The sequence below is a fragment of the Phycodurus eques genome, chromosome 11 (assembly GCF_024500275.1).
Source record: "Phycodurus eques isolate BA_2022a chromosome 11, UOR_Pequ_1.1, whole genome shotgun sequence".
Lineage (NCBI taxonomy): Eukaryota > Metazoa > Chordata > Actinopteri > Syngnathiformes > Syngnathidae > Phycodurus > Phycodurus eques.
The window spans coordinates 5489731-5513900 of NC_084535.1; the positions used below are offsets into that span (position 1 = coordinate 5489731).

The window sequence follows — 24170 nt, forward strand, 5'->3', positions numbered from 1 at the left end:
TAGATAGATAGACAATTCAGTGGGAAAGTATTTGTCACCAACTCATTTATTATTGAATCACATGTGTTTCAAAAACTTTCATAGTTTGTTCTTCCTCGCGGCGTCTGGCTGGCTGTGCGGTTGCTAGCGTACAAACATCAGAGCTGCTCCCTCAGAAGAGTTTAAGAGTCAGCGCTTCATTATAGCACACAAAAAGGCCAGCACGGCGAACCAGAAATAACGAGGCGGCAAACTGTCAAAAGTGGCCCGTTTTGCCACAATTCATAGCGACACCATCAGCCATTTACACATGCAATTTGAGGTCAGGTCTATCTTTTCATGTCATCTCGCATTTTGCGGGCTGTTGTGAGGACGGCCAGCATGTTGACTTTATCCCCAAACTCCTTCTCGCGGTGCTCCATCAGAATACCCTGAAAAATTACAAAACAAACAGAAAAAATGACTGGGATGCATTGGTGACATTAACACAGGAAAAACGGCCAAAAATGTCATCTTTTAAAAGGGGTATGGCGTCTACCTGATCTCCAGGCCCAATGACAAAGACTCCTCCCAGCACCAGTCCTTCCCCTCTTAGGTTTCCTCTGAAGCCTCTCCGGTAGGCCCGCCACAGGTTCCTCCACACCCCAATTCGCAGGAACACGGAGAGGAACATCCAGCGCTCTTGAGGCCCGTAGAAATGTCTCTGCGAGGGTAACAGAAAAGTGGCTTAACGGCTTACACTTCCCAACCGCGAATTCCCGTTCCGCATAATTGCAGACCTGCTGATCCACGTAAACTTTGCCGTCGAAGTACTTCTTGAAGCAGTCCAGCTCCTTGCCCAGGTTCTCTTTGACAACAGCAAAGAGAGGCACCTCCAGGTCCTGCAGCTGGGACTTGAGAGAGGACAGCTCCGCGGCCTCCTGCATAATCATATCAGTGTCACTTCGAAGGCCGACAGCTGACACAGCCTCTCGCACGAACAGTCACACACCTCTCTGCACAGCAATCATCCGGGCCGTCGGACAGCCATGACCACCGCGCCGCTCTTCTCCCAAAGACTTCTGGCCCGGTGTCTCTCATGAACTGAGGCGGACACAAAAACACTCTTGCAAAAACATTGCCTGTACAGTTGATAAAGCTTTTATGATGATTATTTCTACCATATTTCTATTATTTCCAACCAAAAATGTGTTTCAACCAGCTTTCCAGTGTGTATTGGCCATTTCAAATAGTGGTAGTATTTGCACACAAAGTACAAAAAGAGCAGTTTTCCTGCCTTACCTCCTCCGGTGGTCTTCAGTTCCGTGCCCTCCAGCACCTGCAGGTCGGCCCACGTCGCCGAGGTCTGGAACCAGTCGGTGACGGAGCTGACGAGCTCGGCCACAAACAAGCTGACCGCCTTCAGCAGCGTGTTCAGCGTCACCATGGCCGCCTACAGTACGCATTTAATTTCTTCAACATTGTACAAGATTCGCCAACAAAATGTCCCGTCGGGAGACGTTACTCACCGGCCTGCGGTCGCCCACTAATGAGCGGGGATCTGCGGTTTAAGCCCTCAAATGAGCCCAATCCGTGTGAAAGCCTTTCTTACGTGAGCACGACATGACAGGAATTCCTCTCGAGGTGCATGATGTGAAACAAGGCTGCCGTTGAGCTGAGCCCTCAGTACCAGGCACTGCTGTTGCAATATAGTCACCAGCAGCGGGAAACGGTCAGGGCGAGTGACGGATTTATCATTATGCAAACACAGGCAATAATCTGGGGCCCCCTAGATTTTCATAGGCCCCCAAACATCGCATAAAAACTGACAAATACCATTTTCCTCAATTTAAAGCAATTATTATTGTTTTAGTCGTAATTCATTCATTCATGTGCGTAGCCGACAACAGCCAGACGTACTTGCCAGTAACTGTAGCACTGCTGTCAGTGTCATCCGACAGGGATGGAGTGGAGAGCGATGCGAGTGACGCTTTTCACTACGCAGACGTGATTATCAGTGGGGTCGAAATGGTAAACTACAGTAAACACTGATTGATGTTCTCATCAATAACAATAAAAGCATTGAGATGATCCACTTATTAGATAATAATAATAAATCCTCATTGAAGACCTTGTATTGTGGTGAAAATAAATCTTGGAGGGCCCCATGACAAGGTTTGCCTTTGGCTTCTAAAAGACTAAATATGCTCCTGCTCAATAGTTCTGTATTAATAGTTGAGGGATTACATGCCTCAAAAATAAGCTTTTTTTGTTTGTTTGTTTTTAATCATTTAGTTGCAGTCAGTCTTACAGTGTCAACAGAGTCCTTGACATTGTCCTGGCTTGGATCAACGCTGACTCCTGCAGGACATTTGCAGTACTGCATATACGTCAACAATATTGAAATTAGGGCATCAACTACATACAATATGTTACGTACGAATTGTGTTCATTGTAAAGCTTGATAACTTATTTATTGAATAACACAATCTACGTAGAATAACTGTTCTCTTGTTTAGTTCATAATAATAATAAAAAAAGATTCGTAATTTATTTTAAAGGACACCTCCTGTAACTGCCTCATTTGCACAATATACAGGCGCTAGCTAGCTATCTCTTCTGCTAGCTGTGTCTTGTCCTCAGGTAAACTAATCTATCTATCTATCTATCTATCTATCTATCTATCTATCTATCTATCTATCTATCTATCTATCTATCTATCTATCTGTCTATGTAACTTGAATCTAGCTATTTATGGCTTGTTAATTTCTTAACAAGCTACTAGGTTATCTGCATTGTAAGGTTACATCATCAAAGTTATTATATTGTAAAGCCATTAAATATAGTTGCATTGTCAGGGCCACATTGTGATGTATGGATTATGTCCACTGTTGAAAAACATCCTGACACTCTTTCATAACCTTTTATTATTTTATTTTTTATTTTTACAGTTTATAGTGTAGATAACAACTTTGCAGGTTGATGAACCACAGAGTCCACTTCAGTGCATGGTAGTAAAGCGGCTTTAGTTTGTGTCTGTGACAATGTGCGATAAACTTTTGTCATTTCAAGGCATTTTTAACAATCAATTTAATACACAAAGTCACCTTGTCATAACACAGGGGTAGCTACAGTATATAATTATATGATTTTTTTTTTTGTGGTTGTAGTTTGCAGTGGTGTACACCTGGGCTGTATCATCTATTTTCCATGATTTAAAAAAAAAAAATCTGTTTTCATTTTTAATTTGTTTGAGCGTGTATTCGATTGTCCTACTACTAGTGCACTGAATTGTCTTCCAAGCGAGGACAAAGACTGTACTAGTACATGGATCTTAAGCCACATATCAAGTATATGCAATAAAATGCTCAAACAGCTTGCCATAATGATATTTCTGTGGCAGCCTCACAGAGGAATGTGCTTTGGGTCCAAATTGGCTGGAAGCAAGCTGGGATATAGGATGACAGCATACCAGCTGCTGCACTCCTTCTGCTTCATGCATGTGACCCTATAGCAATAAACATTTTACGCAATGTTATGTAACTTTATATGACATGCTCTATATGCTCAGAGTAGTCAATGTGTGTTTTGCACAACTTGGGAGGTTCAGGCTAGGTCTTATGTTGGCACACGCACACATAAATACACAAAAAACTGCACTTAGACTTCTGGTGGGAGAGGGAGTAGACAGCCAATCACAGCATAGGATCTGCACCCCACCTTCCGCGCAATCATTGGTGGACACTATATGTTGTGCTATAGTGAAGCCAATCAAAAGAGGACGTGGAGGTTGACGTCCAAGTTTTCCAACAATTTACCCCCATAGGAAGTAATGTAAAGTGAATTCATTCACATGTTCCACACTCGATTTGACAGCTTTATTAAGTGCACAGTCTTAAGTAACATTTGAACATTTGTAACTGTTGTAAAAGTGTAACAACAAGTTGAACGGTGTATAGTAAATAAAAACGAAATAAATTACAACAACTCACTCACCCATCCATGACCGTAATGGAGACGGAACAGGGTGTTCACAGCGGGATACTGTCACCTAGTGGCGTTTTATAGGTATTGCTGAACTAAAGAAATGTAGAATTAGAATTAATGTTGTGTTATTGCTCAAATATAGTGTCTATTTTTTAAATGCTCAAATTTTGTATACAAATTGTTTTGCCCGGATGTTGTATACACCATATTGTGAAATGCTACCATTCTAAGAAAATGTAATTTTTTGGGGGGGGCGGGGAGGTGGGAGGGGTGCTCAATAAAGTACAGATGTACAGTAGTACATCAGTACAAATGTAGTTTAAAAAAAAAATCAGATGTAGTATAGTGTTGAAATGCAACAATTTTGAAAAAAAAAAATACATTTTTGGCTCAATATTTTCCTCAATTTTAGTATACGTTTTTCATTTTCCCACTGAAATTTAGTAGAGGTAGCTGGAATTTAGTTTTTTTGCTCAAATTTAGTATAACAAAAAGAAAGCTCAAATTTAGCATTATTATAAAAACACCCCATTTTCTATATATTTTTCTAAAATTTTGCATAATTAAAAAAATTGCCATTTTAGTATAATTGTAATTTATTTCTCATATATAGTATAATAAAACAAATTTATTACATTTTGTATTTTTTGCAAATTTTTTTTAGTAAAGGGCTTACCTTTATACAGTAGGCTATGTAAACATTGAAACTAAACCTTAATTTAGACCAATATTCATCCATCCATCCATTTTCTGAGCCACTTCTCCTCATTAGGGTCGCGGGCGTGCTGGAGCCTATCCCAGCTGTCATCGGGCAGGAGGCGGGCTACACCCTGAACTGGTTGCCAGCCAATCGCAGGGCACATACAAACAAACAACCATTTGCACCCACATTCACACCTACGGGCAATTTAGAGTCTTCAATTCATGCATGTTTTTGGGATGTGGGAGGAAACCGGAGTGCCCGGAGAAAACCCACGCAGGCACGGGGAGAACATGCAAACTCCACACAGGCGGGGCCGGGGATTGAACCCAGGTCCTCAGAACTGTGAGGCTGATGCTGTAACCAGTCACCCACCGTGCCGCCCCAATATTCATCTGAAAGATATAAAAAAAAATTCCACTAAAAAAATAGAGTTCGCTTCATCAAGTTCTCAGTGGCTCATTTGAACCCTAATCAAATGTCCTTCTATTTATGACGTCAAAAGGTTCAGTGCACCACAGAAATCGACCGACTGTGTTACATGAAAAGCGTTTTTGTTTTTTCTGCTTACATAAAATGTTGCACATCCCTCCAAAAAAAAGCTAATTCATTGTCCACTGAAAATACGGCTTTTGCATTGGTGGCGTTAAACTGCGTGTCCTTGAACCCTTGATGGGGGAAAAACAAACATGCTTTTTACAGCACATATGAATTTATCTCATAGTGTTTGTTGAAGTCAAAATCTGCTCAAACGACACCGCAACCCTGACCTGAAAAGTGTGTTACCCTTCCTACATTCTGTGGTCACTCTGACACATTTTCTCTCAAACTTTGGTTAATTTGGTAAATTTTTTATTAAATTAGTATACGTTTTTGAAAATGTATGTCTTTCAATTAAATTTAGTATACATTGTCATTTTTTTCTGCTCAAATTTAGCACTTTTTGTATTATACAGTATTGGAAAAATACGTAAGGCGTAGTAGCATTTATTTAAAAAATGCTGAAATGTACTATGATGACAAATGTACTTTTGTGTGATTTAAAAAATGATAAAATGTTGTATAAAGTAAAATTTTGCAAAAATGTTGGAGATATTTAAAAAGATAATGAATACATTATAAATGCATTTTTTACCACATTTTGTATGCAAGAAAGAAAGAAATGCAAAACATGTTTTGTTTAATTTTTGATTTAAAAACATTTTATTTTTTATTTTGTTCAAATATAGTATTATTTTACCCAAATGTTGTATTTCTGCTAAAATTTGTTGTTTTATCAAATTGTTGTATGTATTTTATGTATATTTTTTGTAAAATGTAGAATAACTTTTGCAACAACAAAAAAATTTAAAAAAAAAATGAACTTTGGAATAAATATAATTCTTTCATAAATGTAATACAATTTAAAATAAATACTCAAATTTAGTGTGAATGTAATTCTGCGGTAAAATTTTGTATAATTCAAAAAAATGATAAAATGTTGTATAAAATACATTACATTAGTAATAGTTTTTTTCTTCCAAATGCTTGAATACAGTATCAATGTATTTTTTTGCCAAATGTATTCTCGTAAAAAAAAAAAAAAAAAGTAGTATAAATGTAATTTTAGTGGGTTAAAATTGTGTATATTGCCAAAAGTGCTTAGTATAAATGTAGTTTTCTTTCTTTCAGAATTGATTAAAGATGACCGCTGTTCAATTATAAGTTTGATTAATAAGATATACCGATATATCATGTCATTAACCCCTGTCTAAAGTCGGTGTGAGTCTTTGCCACCGAGTAGTTTAATGTTTGAAAATGTTGTTTAAGGTAACACAAAGGTCGCCGGGGCGTTTATCGTTCCGGTCTGTGTCCACGCGAGGGGCCCGCTGGCGGAGCTCTGCGCTTCAACCTTCACTTTGGACTTTCAACTCCATCCAGTCGCACTCATAAAGACACCTGAACATCGCCCACTCGTCCACTTTAACTCAAACATAAAAAGCAAGGCACTTTATATACACTTGAGCAGACATTTTTACATCAAATATGAATATATACTTTTTATTGAATGCATAATCCAATACCAAGTTTGCGTTTACAAACATGATGTAGCTCCTAATAGGGGCAAGGAACCATATTTGGTAACTTGGGCAAAATGGCAGAAGAACCATGTGACCTCTCCCAGCCTATCAGGAGAAAGCGCTTATAATTAAACACTGCATTTTGTCTTCCTGAGATAGCATTGTTATTAATAATTTTAAAAATACTGAAGAAAAAGATAACAAATGATAATACAGAAACTTTTTTTATCGACAACTTTAAAAGAACAACCACAGCTGAAACAAAATGCTGTACGTAAATAAAATAAACAATAAAATGCAAATAATAACAATAATAACACTAATAATAATAAAGCATTTATTATTATTAGTAGTAGTAGTAGTACGAATACCTACATAAAATATTCCTTTTTAATAAAAATACATAAATATAGTTTTTAAAAACATTAAACCAGTCTGTGACATGGAGACACTTCTGCATCCCATCCTCTGTGTTGTTATTATTATTATTATTATTATTATCATCATTATTATATTAATAATAATATGAAGAAGTTTAGTAAAGTCTCTGGAATTGTTTTCTGTTAAAATTATGAATATTCACCCCAAATTTTAAAGTTATTCATTGAGTTTATTTAATTTTTTTCCAATTGTTTTTTAAAAATTGTTAATTATGTAAACAGCAAAAATTACTTAATTTCATACATGTATTTAATACATTCAATTACTGTAACTTAATTTCTATTGTTTGCTGTTGATGCTGGCTTTGTATTTAAAAATATTTAAATATATACGTAGTACAGTACATTTAAAAAATAAACCATACTGAGATTTGTTTCTAATATTTTGGTTAGCATATGTAGCTCCAGCCCAGGAACAAAATATTACAAACAGCTCTGTAATATTATTAATTGAATACATACCTTAAAACCGAACATTCAAATCTTTGTACACTACACACTGAACTGTGCAGGTGTACCTAATATTATGTCCGGCAAAGGTATCAGCAATGCGGGATTTATTGGAAATGTAGGACAGTCGGTAGATAGCACTTATCTTTAACCAGAACCAGAACAAGCTTGTCAGGAAAAAGAAAAATAAGCTCATTCGTCGTCAGTCATTAACAAACAGCCCAGCGACACTTGTTTTTTTTTTTCTTTTTCTTTTTTTTCCATCGCCATCCAAGACAAACAAGAGGCGGATCGCCTGTCACACTTTCAACGGGTTCTGTTTGGTACCGCTCAAGTCTTCTCTGGTTACATCCCCTTCCTCTGGGGCGATGTAGCAGTCACAAGAGATACAAAAGCACAACTTCCAGTTCATATAAAAAGTCTACACACCCCTGTTCAAATGCCATGTTTTTGTGATACAGAAAAATTAGACAAATGAGCTAAATCAATTCCAAACTTTTTCCCACCATTAATGTGACTTATAACCTGTGCAACTCAACTGAAAGTAAATTTGGAATCTTTTGACATGGGAAATAAAAATATATAACAAGTGTGCACACCCTCTTATAACTGGAGATGTGGCTGTGTTCAGAATTAAAAAGTTTACACATCCCCTGATTAACACATTCACTGCCATTGACGGCTTTAGAAGTCAAATATCCATGTTAACTGGGAAGGCTGCCAGTGAATTAGTTAAATGACAGGCTTTTGTGATATAAAACAATGAGACCAAGATAAATCATTTCACCATTAATGTGACTTAAAAGTTGTACAACTCCAAAACATTTTAAAGAGGTGGAGAGGAAAAAAACAACTGAAATAACGTGGTTGCACAAGTGCGCACATCCTCTTGTAACTGGAGATGTGGCTGTGTTCAGAATTAACCAATCACATTCAAACTCATGTGAAATGGGAGTCAGCACACACCTGCCAGCATTGCCTCTGATTAACCCCACATAAACGTTATCTGTTCTTGTAGGCTTTTTAATGTTTTTAATGTTTATGTATGGTACAATTATTTTGTTTGGCTCAAATTAGTAATATCATTTAATTCAGCATAATATCTAATTTAGTTCAATTTCATTTTTTATTTTGCTTAAATTTAGATCCAACCTATGAAACTGAAGTTATTGACAGCACCTCAGTGTTGGATAAAAGTGTCATTATAGTGCAACAACATCAAATATTATTTGTCAAAATGCCAAAATCATAATTTCTGTTAAAAATCCAGACTATGTCATCATTACAATAAAACTAATCAAGCTACAAATTATTCAGATATTATTGCGGCTACGAAACTTGAAATCACTCTCCTGCAAAAATGAAGTGAGCGCACTGTAGTTTGTCAGGAGCTCATGTCATATTGAAGTGCAGTAGTAATGTTGTTATGTTATGTTACGTTACAATGGGCTGACAATACTACTAAATATACTAAGAACCACTGTTCTAGAAGAAATGGTAAAAAAACATCGTTTCCCCTTGTTATTTGTGTATGTGTGCATCCACAACTAATACAAGCGCGCCTTAAAGCTTTTTTTTTTTTTTTTTTTTTTTTTTATAATCTCTAGGACGAGCATGTTGATGATGAAGAAATGGTCTTGAGTGTGTCCACAGCAGAGCAGAGCCTCAGGCTGCACACGTATGCAAGCAAGAAAAACAGGTGACTGTGCTTTAAACTCAATTATTTCCTCTTTGTGATGTGATGGACACTGTCCTCCACTCAGGTACAAATATTGAATACTTACTCTTTTGTTGTTGTTGTTGTCTTTTATACATTGAACCATTTACTGTATATATATGATTAAAATTATCGAGTGCAGTTCTACAGTACTGCAAACTACTACCAATATAATAATAATAATAATAATAATAGTATGATAAAAAATATATAAATGAATATACTGAACAAATAAAATTAAATACAGTATTACATTTAAAACATTTAAATGTTTGTTTTAAATTTAAATAGAATTTATTTTCGAATGAACAGACTAATTAAAAAAATATAATAAAAAAATAATAAGGCCAATTATAATAGTGAAAATATACTTTTAAAAATGTTTTCAATTAATACACTTTATAAGCAAATATCAATTAATACGCTCTCAAAAATACATAAACAAACACACAAATAAAGAAATAATAATAGCAAATAAAAAAATTCATAAAATAATACAAAATAAATACATTTATATGTTTATGGCAAAACAAAATCTAATCAGACTAAACCAATTTTCAACAAATACTAGTTATTTATTTATTTGCGATTAATTAGAAGCAATTTGGCGGCACAGTGGTCGACTGGTTAGAGCGTCAGCCTCACAGTTCTGAGGACCCGGGTTCAATCCCCGGCCCCGACTATGTGGAGTTTGCATGTTCTCCCCGTGCCTGCGTGGGTTTTCTCCGGGCACTCCGGTTCCCTCCCACATCCCAAAAACATGCATAAATTGGAGACTCTAAATTGCCCGTAGGTGTGACTGTGAGTGCAAATGGTTGTCTGTTTGTATGTGCCCTGCGATTGGCTGGCAACCAGTTCAGGGTGTACCCCGCCTCCTGCCCGATGACAGCTGGGATAAGCTCCAGCACGCCCGCGACCCTAGTGAGGATAAGCGGCTCAGAAAATGGATGGATGGATGGATGTTTTATATCATAAAAACCTGTCATTTAATCAGGGGTATGTAGACTTTTTAAATCCACTGTAAGTACAAGGGGTGTCTTCATTTTGTTGCACGATACAAGTGTTCATCCTCAATAGTGGAACATTTATTTTTATAATATTTCCCTTGCTCTATGCACAGCTCGCGGCCCACGAGGGGTTAACGGACGGTCACCACTTGCACTCGAGCCCTCCCATCGGCCACCACTCCCCCGTTTCTCCTGGAATGGACTATCCCACGGATTCACATGACGCGTGCATACGTGTGTGTGCGTGAGCCCACGTATCTATATAAAGGAGCATGTGGGCTCGGACGTTGAGTTCAGTAGCCCAGAACTTGTGTTGGCTGCCTCGCTCTCCCACAGAAAAAAAAAGACAAGCAGCGGGAATATAAACTTGTCAAAGATCAGGACTGCTCGCCTGTGGGAACTCAGGAAACCCTTCCACACAATCCTCCCCCCACCCACCCCCCACCCCAAACACACACTGCCCAAAGCGGCCCCCCGTAAGCAAAAAACGCAAAATGGGTGATCTGCCGGAGGACGGCTCGTTCATGTTCACGTCGGAGTCTGTGGGAGAGGGACATCCAGGTGAGCTTCGCTTTTCACACGTCACCCTGACAGCTTTTTGACTTTATTTTTAAAACTTGCGATTTACTCCCGAGGCAGGCATGCTCGGCATCCCATTCATAGCACAAGTGTTGAGGCTCACTCGTACGGAGCGCGCTGGCGCGGGTGTAAGGTTGCATGGAAAGTGAGCAACTTAAAAAAAAAGCTCAACGTTTTAAGGTTCGCTTTCCTTCCACTTTCCAAAAAAACATGTATGTTTGGTTCATTGAACACTAAATTGTCCTTCTGTGTGAATGTGAGTACGAATGCTTGTTTGTCGAGATGTGCCCTGCGATTGGCTGCCAACCAGTCCAGGGGGTGCCCCGCCTCTATGGTTGTAAAGAACAGTTGTTCTCAAACGTTTTACGTCAAGTACCACCTAAAAAAAAATACTTTGCTCTCCAAGAAAGATTTAATCAAAAATCAGACAAAGGTTTTATTCCTCAAAAGTATGCAATGGACTCCCGCATACCTGTGGTTCGGCACCTGCGGATTCACCTATTCGGAAATGCTTTTCCAATTTTTTTTCCAATTTTTTCTTTTTCTTTTTTAAGGGTGAACCATTCCCCAAAACGCTTATTGTCGGTTTGTTCCCACGTATCCAAGAATTTTTTGGGTCCGATACAATTATAATGGGTGTTAATTATCAGCCGTTTCGCTATTCACGGTCCGGCCACTCTCCACTTTATTCAATATTATTGTAAGCCACTGTAACATTAGGCAGAGTTTGACCAATAGCACTTGGGGCCTGACCGATTAATCGGCCAGGCAATTTAATCGACCGATATTAGCCCTTTTCAAATCGGCAAAAATCGACTCATATTGTACCAATTTCTTTTTTTTTTTTACACATTAACACATTACAAGACATTAAAAACAAGGATTCAATAAAATCGAAAAAATTTGAAAAAAATCAGTTGCCGATATTGGCAGATTTTTCTCTGTTATAACGTTAAACAAATACTAGAGGACAAAGTATTGTAAAACAGTTAAATGTTCTGCTTGTAACTCATATCTTTACTGTAAGTGTTAAGGAACCAAAAAAGAAGTTATTTTATTAATTCGATATTTTTTTAAACTAATCAGCCAATTAATCATCCATCCATTTTCTGTATCGCAGTTATCTAAATTTTATTCTGCCAAATATTGGAATTGGCATCGGCCTAAAACAAATCCATACCAGTCACACTGCACTAAAATATAGGAGAGAAAAATAAATAAATGATTTATTAAAATGTGTAGCACTTAAAAAGTCTTAACAATTGTTTAAAAACAAACAGTTATTAAAAATGTAATGCAAATGTATTGAACGTCAAAGTGAAATACAACTGAACTGTACTGATTCTTTCACACTTTGAGAATGGCTGGTCAAGAAAATGGATGGATGGATGTTAAGGCCATTACATTCATTTCACACAACTTATTAAAATACATAATTCGTTGCTATAAACTCAACATACACTGTTCGTAAACTAGACCCATGGCAAGTAAATTGCATGCTTGACATGACTCACAGTTCTGAGGAGCGGGGGTTCAATCCCCGGCCCCGCCTGTGTGGAGTTTGCATGTTCTCCCCGTGCCTGCGTGGGTTTTCTCCGGGCACTCCGGTTTCCTCCCACATCCCAAAAACATGCATGCTAAATTAATTGAAGACTCTAAATTGCCCGTAGGTGTGAATGTGAGTGCGAATGGTTGTTTGTTTATATGTGTCCTGCGATTGGCTGCATTCATCTGACTTTACGCATGTCACCCCCCCCCCCCCTTACACCCTCTCCTTGCACCTCCCCCTCTTTCTCCACCTCCTCCTCCTCTCAATCTGTCATAATCCTGTCAAAGTCCATCTTGCTACATCCATAATCAGTAAACACAGCGGAGTAAACACCTTGACCCGATTCACAGACGCGCAGATTATGTAACGCGGACCCTTAACTTGGGCCCAAAAATATATAATTAACATCCTGATCAAGTTTATAACTTTTAATTATGCCCAAAAATATGGATAAATTATTTAAAAATTTCGATTTTTTTTTTGCCACTTTTATAAAGATTCTTATTTTTGTTTACTTTTTGTTTTTGTAAACACAGCAGGTCACCAGACAGAAATGACATGCTTAAATGACACACTAAAATGATGCAACGCATTAAAAGAAACATTTATTAATTACCTTTGAATACTTGTTTGTCCCTATGTGCCTTGCGATTAAAAAAAAATACTAATAATAATTCTATGATTTTTATCCAATAAAAACAACTGACTTGTTGAAGTGGACGCATAGATTTAAGATTTTTACTCAACTGACAGTGAGATTTTTTATTTTTTATTTCGCTACTTATTATCGGGATCACCAGGCTTACTATTTTCTCGAGCCTGTTTGCAGACACTATTATAGATTTTTAAAATGAACTGTATGTATATTATGTAATTAATAGCATTGTGCAGCTTTGAAAAAAATGTGCAGTACAGTACCTCGAGGTCTGCTCTGTTCTTATAGATAGCGGCTGGGGGGGTCAAGAAAAGAACAAATATACATTTTTGAAATGTAATAAAAACTATATATATAACTTTTTTCAAATGTAATTTAAAATAAATTAACAAAACTATTACACAAAAAAAAACATTTCTGTTTAGGGATGAAAATTAAGATAATGACTAAAAGAATACTTTAAAATACAGTACAAAAACTGCATATGACAAAAAAACCCAAATAAATAAATAATGTTTAAAAATACAAATACAAAAAAAGTTAAATGAGCTCTGAAAAAAATAGGATTAAAATGTACAAAAACAGCAAATGACAACAAATTTAAAATGTTAAATATATGCAAATTTCAAAACTAAATAAATAAGCTCTGAAAAACAGGATTACAACAAAAATTACAATTAGGAAATTAAAAACGATATTATCATGTAAACATAACAAATAACTACTTTTAAAAAACTTTTAAAAAATAAATAAAAAACGTTCAGCATGATGGAGTGTAGTCCTGCACATTTTTTCAGCAACACAATTAAAAATGTTTACATTTTCTAAAAAAAAATATTTGTAATAGTAAAAAAAAGAAATATGATTTTATTTTTATTTATCGTATTTATTGCAGTTACCCACATGCTTTTTCACCATCTAAAAATGCCATTGCTGTTAAGCGGTATGGAAAATGGGTGGATGTTTCTGATGTAACCTCTGTGTTGGATTGCTTCATCACGGTGGTGGTGTGTGTGTGTGCGTGTGTGGAGGGGAGGGTGCACACAAAGAGCGACAGCGTTGAATGAGGCGCTCAGTGTTGTGCCATTGTCCCGCCATGCTGCACGACACATTTCCTTTTTTTTTCGAAGTTCTCCAACGTCCACTTGCATAAAATATGTGGACTCCTGAATGATAAGTACAGTCTGACCTGACACTTCCTTATCTCTCTCTGATTTGTTTTTATCTCCCAGACAAGATCTGCGACCAGATCAGTGACGCCGTCCTGGATGCGCACCTCAAGCAGGACCCCGATGCCAAAGTGGCTTGCGGTGTGTAAACCGGAGCACTGAACACTCTGGCCTGAATTCCAGCTGGAATGGAGGTCACCGGAATAAGCGTGGAGTGCATTTCTTGAGCTTTTAAGTGTCACAAGGCAATGGACCTGGTGAACTCGCTGCTAAACGCTAAGCAGATGTTGCCACATCGCCGCAACGTAAAGGGTCGAAGTCTCACCGCTTTTTTGGAGATATTTCTTTAAGATAGTTGTGATAGTGTTTTCCCGCTCTATTGCGGTTCATCGTTCGCATCCCTGCTATTCTGCGTTTGTTTTTCTTAAGCGATCGTTTTTTTAAATGTTTTTTTTACAGTACGTTGAACCTCCGTTTATCGCAAGGGGATACGTTCCAGACTGACTTCCGATAGGTGAAAATCTGTGATATAGAGAAACCATTAAAATTTTATAATAATAATTTTGCTCCTCCCATATGCGTTAAGCGCTTTTACATTTATCAGAACACACTTAAACATGTTAAAAGACACTGTTCTCACTCTCTTACGGTCAAGATGTGGAGTCTATCATATAACATCACTTTGAGGAAACAAAAACAAGACTTGCTCGTATTGTTCTTCCAAATAAGAGGAAAACAGTGTTTCAGCTGTTTATTTGTTACACCCAATTGAAGTTTAGTGTGAAACTGACACATACAACTAAATTAATTATTTTACATTTAAACATCGAAATGTCATTTTCTCTAACGACAGTACGCTAAGTTAATGCTAACATATAATGTGAAATGCTATTGCTGGGCTCATGGAATTAGCATAGATGTTGCTGTGGTGACCCACAAGAGGGAGACATTCACCAGGGGCGTGTGTCTTCAAGGGAGGGGCCGGAGATGAAAGAGTCAAACGGAGTTGTTGGCTTCAATGGGAGTGGTTGGCTGTTTGATGTGAAAACACTCAAACGTTTGTATGTGGAGAGTAAAGTTACATGACTGGTTCTCGTCTCCTCATCTTATTTACTGCATCTCCACATTGCAGTAATTATACACCTTCAAACAACTGCTACTTTAGCACACATGGAGCAGCAGCACATAAACTCAAAGGCATATATTGTCTCTGCTCTGTGGGAATAATGACTACAGTATGACTGTCAGGACTACAGTACAGTATTAGTTGGGGACCTTCTCTACTTCTTATTTTTGCAGTTAATTACGCTGCTGATTTCTTCCATTAGACCTCACTGCTGCACTGCATGTTGTGGCAGAATGTGGTACTACACTAAAGACACACAAATAAATATTCTTAAAAATCCTGTCATGACGTATTGGGGGTGCAAAATATGAACCGTGATACACTGAGGGTTCCTTTACTCACTTGCAAAGGAGAGCCGCAGTCGCAGTCGCCAATGCACTTTCCAGCTATTTAGCAAATGCCGGGAGAACAGCAAAACACAATGAACACCCTCACACAGGAGCTGCTGTTGGCCACATCTCACGCCCAGACACTCAAACGTAGACTCACGCCTTCCTACCAGGCCCCGCCTCTTAAAGGCACATGCATGAACACAGACGCTATGATACATAGAGTATTTTCTCTATACATTTTATGTATATAGAAAGTTTATTTGTGTTTAAAGAATGCGAAAGGGGAAGAAAACTACAAAAACCACGACGACAAACTGCTGTATTTGACTGTATATGTTGATTGTGTTCCGCAGAGACGGTGTGCAAAACGGGCATGGTGCTGCTCTGTGGAGAGATCACGTCCCGCGCCAACGTGGACTACCAGAAGGTGGTCAGGGAAGCCATCAAACACATCGGCTACGACAACTCCGATAAAGGTGATTCATCATAGCGATACAAAAAAAAATAAAAAATCAATATGAAGAATGTCACGTAGTATGGCGTGGAGCCCTCCACAAAGGGTCGGATTCAATCATACATGACACTATCCTATTTTGCATATGACGGAATTATGTCATTAAAATTCATGCATTACTCACTGACATTAAGGGTAAAACACTGTAACATAACGCAGCATAAGCCATGTACGTTTTGGGGGGTGTACATATTTAACTTTGTTTTTATATTTTGGATGTAGCTATCTCCATCATTCTGATATGTGGTTTAAAACATTGTTTTTCTTGAAATAAAAGTGTACAAATTTCCATCCTAGAGGCATCAGCACAAAATACTAAAATCTCTGCATATGCCTGGAATTTGTCATTAAGAGTCATGAAGAATTAAAATATTTCAAAATACAGTACTTGACGTACTTAACACTTAACCAGTGTGGGCTTACGTAAAGTACAGGATATGCACCTTCGTCCATATTTGCACCAAAACCTAATAATGACTTCCTGGTCCCAGTTTTAGTGGTAAGTATTTTCTTTATTTTTATATCGTTGTCAGGTTTCGACTACAAGACGTGTAATGTCCTGGTGGCTCTGGAGCAACAGAGTCCAGACATTGCCCAAGGTGTCCATGTGGACCGCAAGGAGGAGGACATCGGAGCCGGAGACCAGGTGGGCCTTTGCTCGCAGCACGACAGCAACTTCTTGATGAACTCATCTACTGCCAGCCTTCCCAGTTAAAATGGATATTTGACTTCTAAAGCCGTCAATGGCAGTGAATGTGTTAATTGGAAGCCAAAACGGAGCTCACTTCATGCGTTAACCCCGGTCCCGTGTCTTCAAGGGTCTGATGTTCGGCTACGCCACGGACGAGACAGAAGAGTGCATGCCGCTCACCATCGTCTTAGCCCACAAGCTCAACTCCAAGATGGCCGAGCTCAGACGCAACGGCATCATCCCCTGGCTGCGCCCCGACTCCAAAACCCAGGTACGCGTTCGAAACCAGGAGTAGGCCGTGCATTTGGTACCTGGGCATTCAGCGGGACTCGGGCCCGTCGCACACCGAGGCGACGCGACCGAACTCAACGATCGGGGAAAAATACTGTCGCCCACTCCGAACCGCTCACCAGATGATTAACCCTCACACACATCGCAACTCGCTGCAGCTGAGAAACTGAGACCCCTGGTGTTGTTGTCTGGAAAAGATTTTAGGCGCCACTTATGCACTACTGAACTGTGTTACTTTTTTAAGCGAACCACAAACAACATGGCGCGATTGTTTTGGGCGGTCGGAACGGAACGGAGTCCATTGCTTAGCTAACTTCATGCAATATTTTGTAAACCCCATCATTTTTGTTGTTGTTTCTTCTTTTTATTATATTATTATTAATAATAATTTAGACCAGGTTCTGTCTTTTTTTTAATTAAAACATTTTTTTTTTTAAATACATTTTCTGGATTTATGGGGCAGGGTCTATTTTTTATTCTATATACATGCATTATTTATCATTCATTACGTATTATTATTTATTATTTTTTTAATTTTTTTTTTACATTTATACAGTATATTTTAATATATGTTTTAGAGCTTAAATGAACATGAACCTTTGAATTTAGTCCATAAATAAAACAAAATCAGAAAGTTTTCATTGTCCAAATACTACCCAAAAATAAAAGATATGGCCGCAATAATCATAAATCATGATGAAAGCACGTGGCTCACTCACTAATGCTTTTATTATTTTATTATGTTTTTATTTTAATTATAAACTTGAATGGAAGGACCCTATGTTGTCATCAGGCTTCACAAATCACGTGCTCATAGCAGACAAGCGGCACGCTTTAATCCGCGAAGAAAATCCCTCACATAATAACCAAGTCATAAAAGTATCAGGAATAAAAGATGAATGAACTCATGAACGCGTTTGCGGGCGAGCGGAGTGGAGGATGAGCTCACCCTGTAATTGTCGTTCGTCCCGCAGGTGACGGTGCATTACGACCAGAAAGATGGCGCCGTGATCCCGCGGAGAGTCCACACCATCGTCATCTCGGTTCAGCACGACGACTGCATCTCCCTGGAGGACCAGAAGAAGGTCCTCAAGGAGAAGGTAGCTCGTTGTAATGGATGTCCCTGGACTCGGGTTAAGCAGAATTTGCAGGGAATTTTCAAAGTTGGGAATTTGAATGTACGGGGATAAACCAGGACTTTACCAAATTGAGGGTTGGCTCCTCATAGCAAAGTGAAATATAGGCGTGGAAAATATAGTTTAGCCTAACCCTGACTAAAACATCCAGTGCATAATAATGCTACAGTACAATCCAATGCAACAAATGTTTTTTTTTTTGTTAATTTGAGTACAGTACGTTTGTTGTGTACAGTTGGCACAAGATATTCACATCTTTCAGAACTGTTTTGTTTTCAAACATTTATTGAGGTTTCTTGTGCTTGTTCTGAAACATTGTAAGATGAATTTGAAATGATATTTAAACTGTTTTGAGATCATAATTTTTGGTATATTTATAGTTTCAGCTATTAAGATAGGCTTTTTTAAGGGGGCGTCAGTTATTGACGGATTATCTGTAAAGGCGTATGTGACCCAAATTACTATTTTATATATTTTTTTTAGATGAAGTCGTCGTTCAGCCAATTTTTTTTGTGTTCCATCGCGAGCAAAAATGTTAATCATGTAAAGCACATTGAGTTACCTTGTGTATGAAATGCGCTGTATAAATAAATTTGCTTTGCCTTGCTTGAACAAAACTAGCATCGATGTTGCGCTAATTCTAAACCTTTAAAGGACTGATATTTGAACACAAGCTCTAGCAATACATGCACACAACAATACTCACAGGCGTATATTCTTTATCCTCTGCGAAAAATGACTAATAGTATTGTAGCTTAGTTACGACAGTCTTCTTCTTTGTTTCATGATCAAATCTACTTGTAGTGTGTCGGTGTGTGGTATACTGCCCCAGGTGGCCAAATTGTGCACATCAGAAGGAACAGCACAATAACCATTGAATTATCATGATGCACAAACTGTTCACTTCTTTACTATTTGACGATATTGTGACTGTATGATTGTATTTTTCTTATTAAAAAACAATGATGGTGCAGGTGTACCTAATGAAGTGACTCACTCTCTGTTCAGGTGATCAACGCGGTGGTCCCCGCCAAGTACCTGGACGACAAAACCATCTACCACCTGCAGCCCAGCGGCCGCTTCGTCATCGGGGGCCCTCAGGTGACGCCCCCAGACCTGGACCACGCCCACTCGCACCCGCCGCTCACGCTTTGTTTTCTTCTGCAGGGAGACGCCGGCGTCACGGGCCGCAAGATCATCGTGGACACGTACGGGGGTTGGGGGGCTCACGGGGGCGGCGCCTTCTCCGGCAAGGACTTCTCCAAAGTGGACCGCTCGGCCGCCTACGCCGCCCGCTGGGTGGCCAAGTCTCTGGTCAAGGCCAAGCTGTGCAGGAGGGTCCTGGTGCAGGTGGGTGTCGCATCCGGAATTTCTCATTATGCATTAAAGGAGGACTGGAGGACTCCTGGAAATGGCCAAAATGGCTGCTTTAAACCAAAGTGGCAGGCTTCCTGTGTCTTTTCAGGCATGGCTTCTTCAGACTTTTTTGTGGGTCTACTCACAATCGACATGTCTGCCAAAATTAAAGTTGCTGAGTGAAATTGGCTTTGGGGGCTGAGTTTTTAAAACAATTTTCGAGTGTGTTACTGAGTCAAAACGGTTAATCCAAACCGAAATGGCAGAATTCCTGTGTGTTTTCGGACATGGTTTCTTCAGACTTTTTTGCGGGTCTTCCCATGATAGACACATCTACCAAATTTGTTGTTGCTGAGTGAAACTGCCTTTGGGGGGAGATTTTTAATTTTCTTTCTATTCTAGAGGGCTTTTCCTGACCAAAATGGCTGACCTTGTGATAGCCATGTCTACCAAATTTTATGTTGCCAAGTGAAACCGGTTGTGCCCTTGTGGAGCTGAGGTATTACGAGAGGGTTTTGGAAATATTCAAAGTCAGCCTGAACTTGTGATTGGGGCGTCGGTGTGTGTTTGAATGCGTGTTTGACGTTGGCGATGTGCATGTCCTCCAGGTGTCGTACGCCATCGGTGTGGCTCACCCTCTGTCCATCTCGTTGTTCACGTACGGCTCGTCCAGCAAAACCGAATCGGAGCTGCTGCACATCGTCAACAAGAACTTCGACCTGAGGCCAGGCGTCATCGTCAGGTAAGTGAGCAAACGCCTCTCGGCTGCTATGACCATTGTTGCCACCAGAGGGCGCCGAATATGACGGGTTTACTTGGTTTTCTTCAAAGGGGACCAGTGAGAATACATTCTTAGGAATCTATAACGGCATTGCAAAACTACTGGGAATTTATTTTTAAATGTAACATAGACATACATACACATTTTATTTGAGTTTATTTACCGAATCAATAAATGTAATGATTAATGCACTAATTTTAAATGTATTGTTATTTATTTACAAATTGTTAAAAAGATGTAATCTAATAAATTAACTCCAATAGATGTATTTTATTGTATTTATTAGATTAATTTAGCTAATAATCATATTAAATGTTACAAATTTAAAATGATATGGATTATTAAATAATGATTGAAAACAATATATACAGTACATACCGTATATACACGTTTTAATCTGATGATTAAATTAACTGAATGTAATACAAATATTTGTTTTATTAAATAAATAAATAAATAAAAAACTATACTATTTATTCTACTATACTAATACATCTTGGAAATTGCCTATCCCCATTAGGTCCACATTTCTGATACAGATATTGTATGGCTCTCATTCAGTGTACCTAATATTGTGGACACGACTCCAGTCAGTCAGTTCATTGTGATGTCATCTACAAAAAGAGCCTTTCTACTTAGCTTTGTAAAAGGCCAAGTTTTGTTCCACGCTCGTGTTGACCGTCTCTTGCTTTCCTGTAATGGCCCCAATGACTTCTTTCCAGGGAACTTCAGCTGAAGAGGCCCATCTACCAGCAGACGGCGACCTACGGCCACTTCGGTCGGCCCGAGTTCAGCTGGGAGGCCCCCAAAAGGCTGGTCCTCTAAGCGCTCCATGTCCTCACAGCAAATACTCCTGGAGGACATGGACCAAACCAAAACCAATCAAACCAAAGTTATATATATATATATATATATTACAGAAGGGGCTGAGAAAAAAAATGTGAAGAGACGTAACGTGAAGGACATCTAATGGGAACAAAGACATCCATCCTATTAAATCGTTGCGTGGTGCTTTTTTTTTTTTTTTTTTTTTTTAAATAAATTCATAATCACAAAACACCTCAATGCTGTAAGCGTACAACACTTCCACGTGGGAGATTCTTTTTTCGAACAACTATTAGTGTAATTACTGCTTCAACCAAAGCTTCACTTCTCAATCTGTGTTTTTTTTTTTTTTAATTTAAAATGTGTGTGCTGCCAGAAAGATGGTCACAATCATCACGGTGCTCCAACAGACAGGTCAATAAAACGTCTATAAGCATGTTACAACCAAACCTTTCAAAACAGCCTTTCAGTGGACTGCATATGGCTACCCCTATACAGCCATGCAAATGGAAAACAAACCTAAAAATCCCCTCAAATGGCACAAATGCTCATATTTAATAATGCGCCTAAAAGTTCCTGTTGAGCAGCTCCTACAGGTTGCTAAATCTTTTTTTGCCATTCAATTCTAACAAAAAAAAAAAACTAAAATAAAAATCCTCCTAAATGCCAACACCTCTCATATTTAATAATGCTCCCCAAAAAAGTTGTTTTATGCAGCTAATACTTATTGTCCTAAAAAGTTGCCTTTGTTTTTGCCATGCAATTCAAAAAAATAAAACCTAGTCACAAAATATATTTAATAGTTTTTTCCACACAATTGTAAAGCAAATGAAACGTAAATTGTCCCCTCATATTCCCACAAACGCTTATTTAATAACGTCCCAAAAAAGTTGCTTTGTGCCTTTGTTTTTGTCTAGCAATTCCCAAAAAAATGAACTCTAAAGCGCCTCAAAGTGGCACAAATACTCATCATATTTAATGTCCTTTAAAAAAAAGCTGTTTTTTTTGTTGTTGTTGTTGTATTGCAAGCCAAGTGCCTTTGTTTTTGCCATGCAATTCCAAAAACAAACCAGAATGGTCCTCTAAAATCACACTAAAGCTCATATTTAATAACATCATAAAAGTTGCCAAGTGCCCTTTATTGTATCATGAAATTCTAAAAGCAAATGAAACAGAAAACCCCCCAAATGCCACGAAATCTTATTTAATAGTCATAACAAGTTTCTTAGTGCCTTTGCTTTTATCCTGCAACTCTAAAAACAAATCAAATGTAAAAAGCCCCAAAGTGGCAGCAACCCTCATCTTATTTTAATAAAATGTTCCTAAGTGGCTTTGTTTTTACTATATAATTCTAAAAGCAAATGAAACAAAAAAAATAATAATACTGAATGGCATAAAAGCTTATGTTTAATAATGTCCCCAAAAAGTTGCTGAAGTGTCTTTTTTTTACCTTGCAGAAACGAATGAAACGCAACAGCCCACAAGCTCATCATATTTAATAATGTCCCCCAAAAAGCTTTTGTGCAGCCCCCATTTTGTCTTGTCTTCTCCTGTGGGCCTATTTGTCTTTGTTTTGCCCATTTCCAAACAAATAATAGGAAAGTCCTAATGTTTGCATGTTTGCTTTAGGGGGCATTATGACCATATTTTCTTTTTTATTTTTTCCTTTATCATTTTGTCTTAATTCTAGACAAACAAAAATGCTGAAGTGATCAGTGTTCTCTCTGCTGTCATCATTTTGTTGGCGAAGTATAACCAGGACAGTGTAAATAATTAAACCATAAAGAAAATTAAAGATGTCAATTGTCTGTGTCCAGAGTGCTGCGTTTTTGTGCGTGAAAAAAAAGAACATTTATTTAAAATGTTTTATTTGTTGAACATTAAGGCATACACACACACACAGTACACAATCATCAAAATTGAATTCACAACTTTGATCTCTTTGGTTTGCTTTATCAAAGTAATAATAAGGCACGTAGGCAGCAGAATTGAGTACTGGATATACACATTTAATATTTATCAGTGTGAGGTTTACAGGTTAATTACTCCATAGTCTTCTAATGATTGCATGATAGCTTTTGCTATTTAAACATTGTGTGGCTGAGTAGCGCAACGAGTGAACGATACAGAATTATTTTTTTAAATTTATTTTAAACCATAAAACAGCAAAATATACATCAACAGCAGAAGAAGGCGGCGACAGAGTGGATTGTGTTGTGTCCTAACACTTTCCTGAGTGCAAAGATGAGTCCGTAAACGAGAACAAACATTGTATTTAGGCAGCTTGATGTAAATAAAAGCAAAAAGTGCTTTGAAAAAAATTGGTCAGATTAGCTGAAACGATGCATTAACCCTTAACAGATCCTAAAGAGACATTGTTTGTACATCGAGCCCCCCTTGTGGAAAACAGTACAGGTTAAAATATTTGCTGCTACATGCTTTGTATGAGGAAACGGTGGCACCATCTAGTGGACAAATATAAAAACTACAAATCTGAACAAAAAAAGATGACGAGATACTGTATTTTTAGCAATATACACTTGTAATTTCAGTATTGAGGCAGATAAACAGTAAAAAAGGGAATATTTTTACTGCTGCATGCTTTGAATGGGGGAAATGGCGCCAACTGTTGGACAAAAAAAAAGTATTTAAATATCTAACAAATGATATGGAACATTTTTGCTTTGAACGAGGTAAAGTAGTGCCATCTGGTGGACAAATATAAATAATTTAAATCAGAACAGAAAATATAGTGTGGGACAATTATTAACGGTGCTTGTTATTTCAGTGTTGATGCAGGAAAACTCAAAATGTGGGAAATTTTTGCTGCTGCATGCTTCGAAAGAG

General features: G+C 38.0%; 2 protein-coding genes and 1 pseudogene across 3 annotated transcripts in view; 1 reads left to right on the top strand and 2 right to left on the bottom strand.

The window, feature by feature from the left end:
- Window positions 1–28: 28 nt before the first annotated feature.
- Window positions 29–20672, bottom strand: LOC133409663 (peroxiredoxin-like 2A; annotated as a pseudogene).
- mat1a (methionine adenosyltransferase 1A) lies at window positions 10638–23093 on the top strand. Of its 2 annotated transcripts, XM_061689989.1 has the most exons (10): window positions 10638–10880; window positions 14335–14412; window positions 16083–16205; window positions 16777–16889; window positions 17062–17205; window positions 18200–18325; window positions 19370–19462; window positions 19529–19711; window positions 20326–20459; window positions 21221–23093. In XM_061689989.1, exons 1-10 carry the CDS (start codon window positions 10814–10816, stop codon window positions 21321–21323), a joined length of 1164 nt encoding a protein of 387 aa, XP_061545973.1. In that variant the 5' UTR covers window positions 10638–10813; the 3' UTR covers window positions 21324–23093. The 2 variants fall into 2 exon arrangements, with proteins under 2 accessions (XP_061545973.1, XP_061545974.1); XM_061689990.1 differs by lacking the exon at window positions 21221–23093 and having other exon boundaries at window positions 20326–20463.
- zgc:154058 (Transmembrane protein 150A-like) overlaps window positions 20981–24170 on the bottom strand; it is a 36906-nt gene continuing 33716 nt past the window's right edge. The window contains exon 9 of the transcript XR_009769445.1: window positions 20981–21351. The gene's annotated coding sequence lies outside the window, so the exon portion shown is untranslated. The remainder of the gene's footprint in view (window positions 21352–24170) is intronic.

What these genes read in the sequence shown, in the direction of transcription:
- mat1a (XM_061689989.1), top strand. Translation starts at nt 10,814, where the DNA reads ATGGGTGATCTGCCGGAGGACGGCTCGTTCATGTTCACGTCGGAGTCT. An exon ending in ACATCGGAGCCGGAGACCAG is followed by an intron (nt 16,890 to 17,061) that starts GTGGGCCTTTGC and finishes CGTGTCTTCAAG; the next exon opens with GGTCTGATGTTCGGCTACGC. An exon ending in GCAGGAGGGTCCTGGTGCAG is followed by an intron (nt 19,712 to 20,325) that starts GTGGGTGTCGCA and finishes CATGTCCTCCAG; the next exon opens with GTGTCGTACGCCATCGGTGT.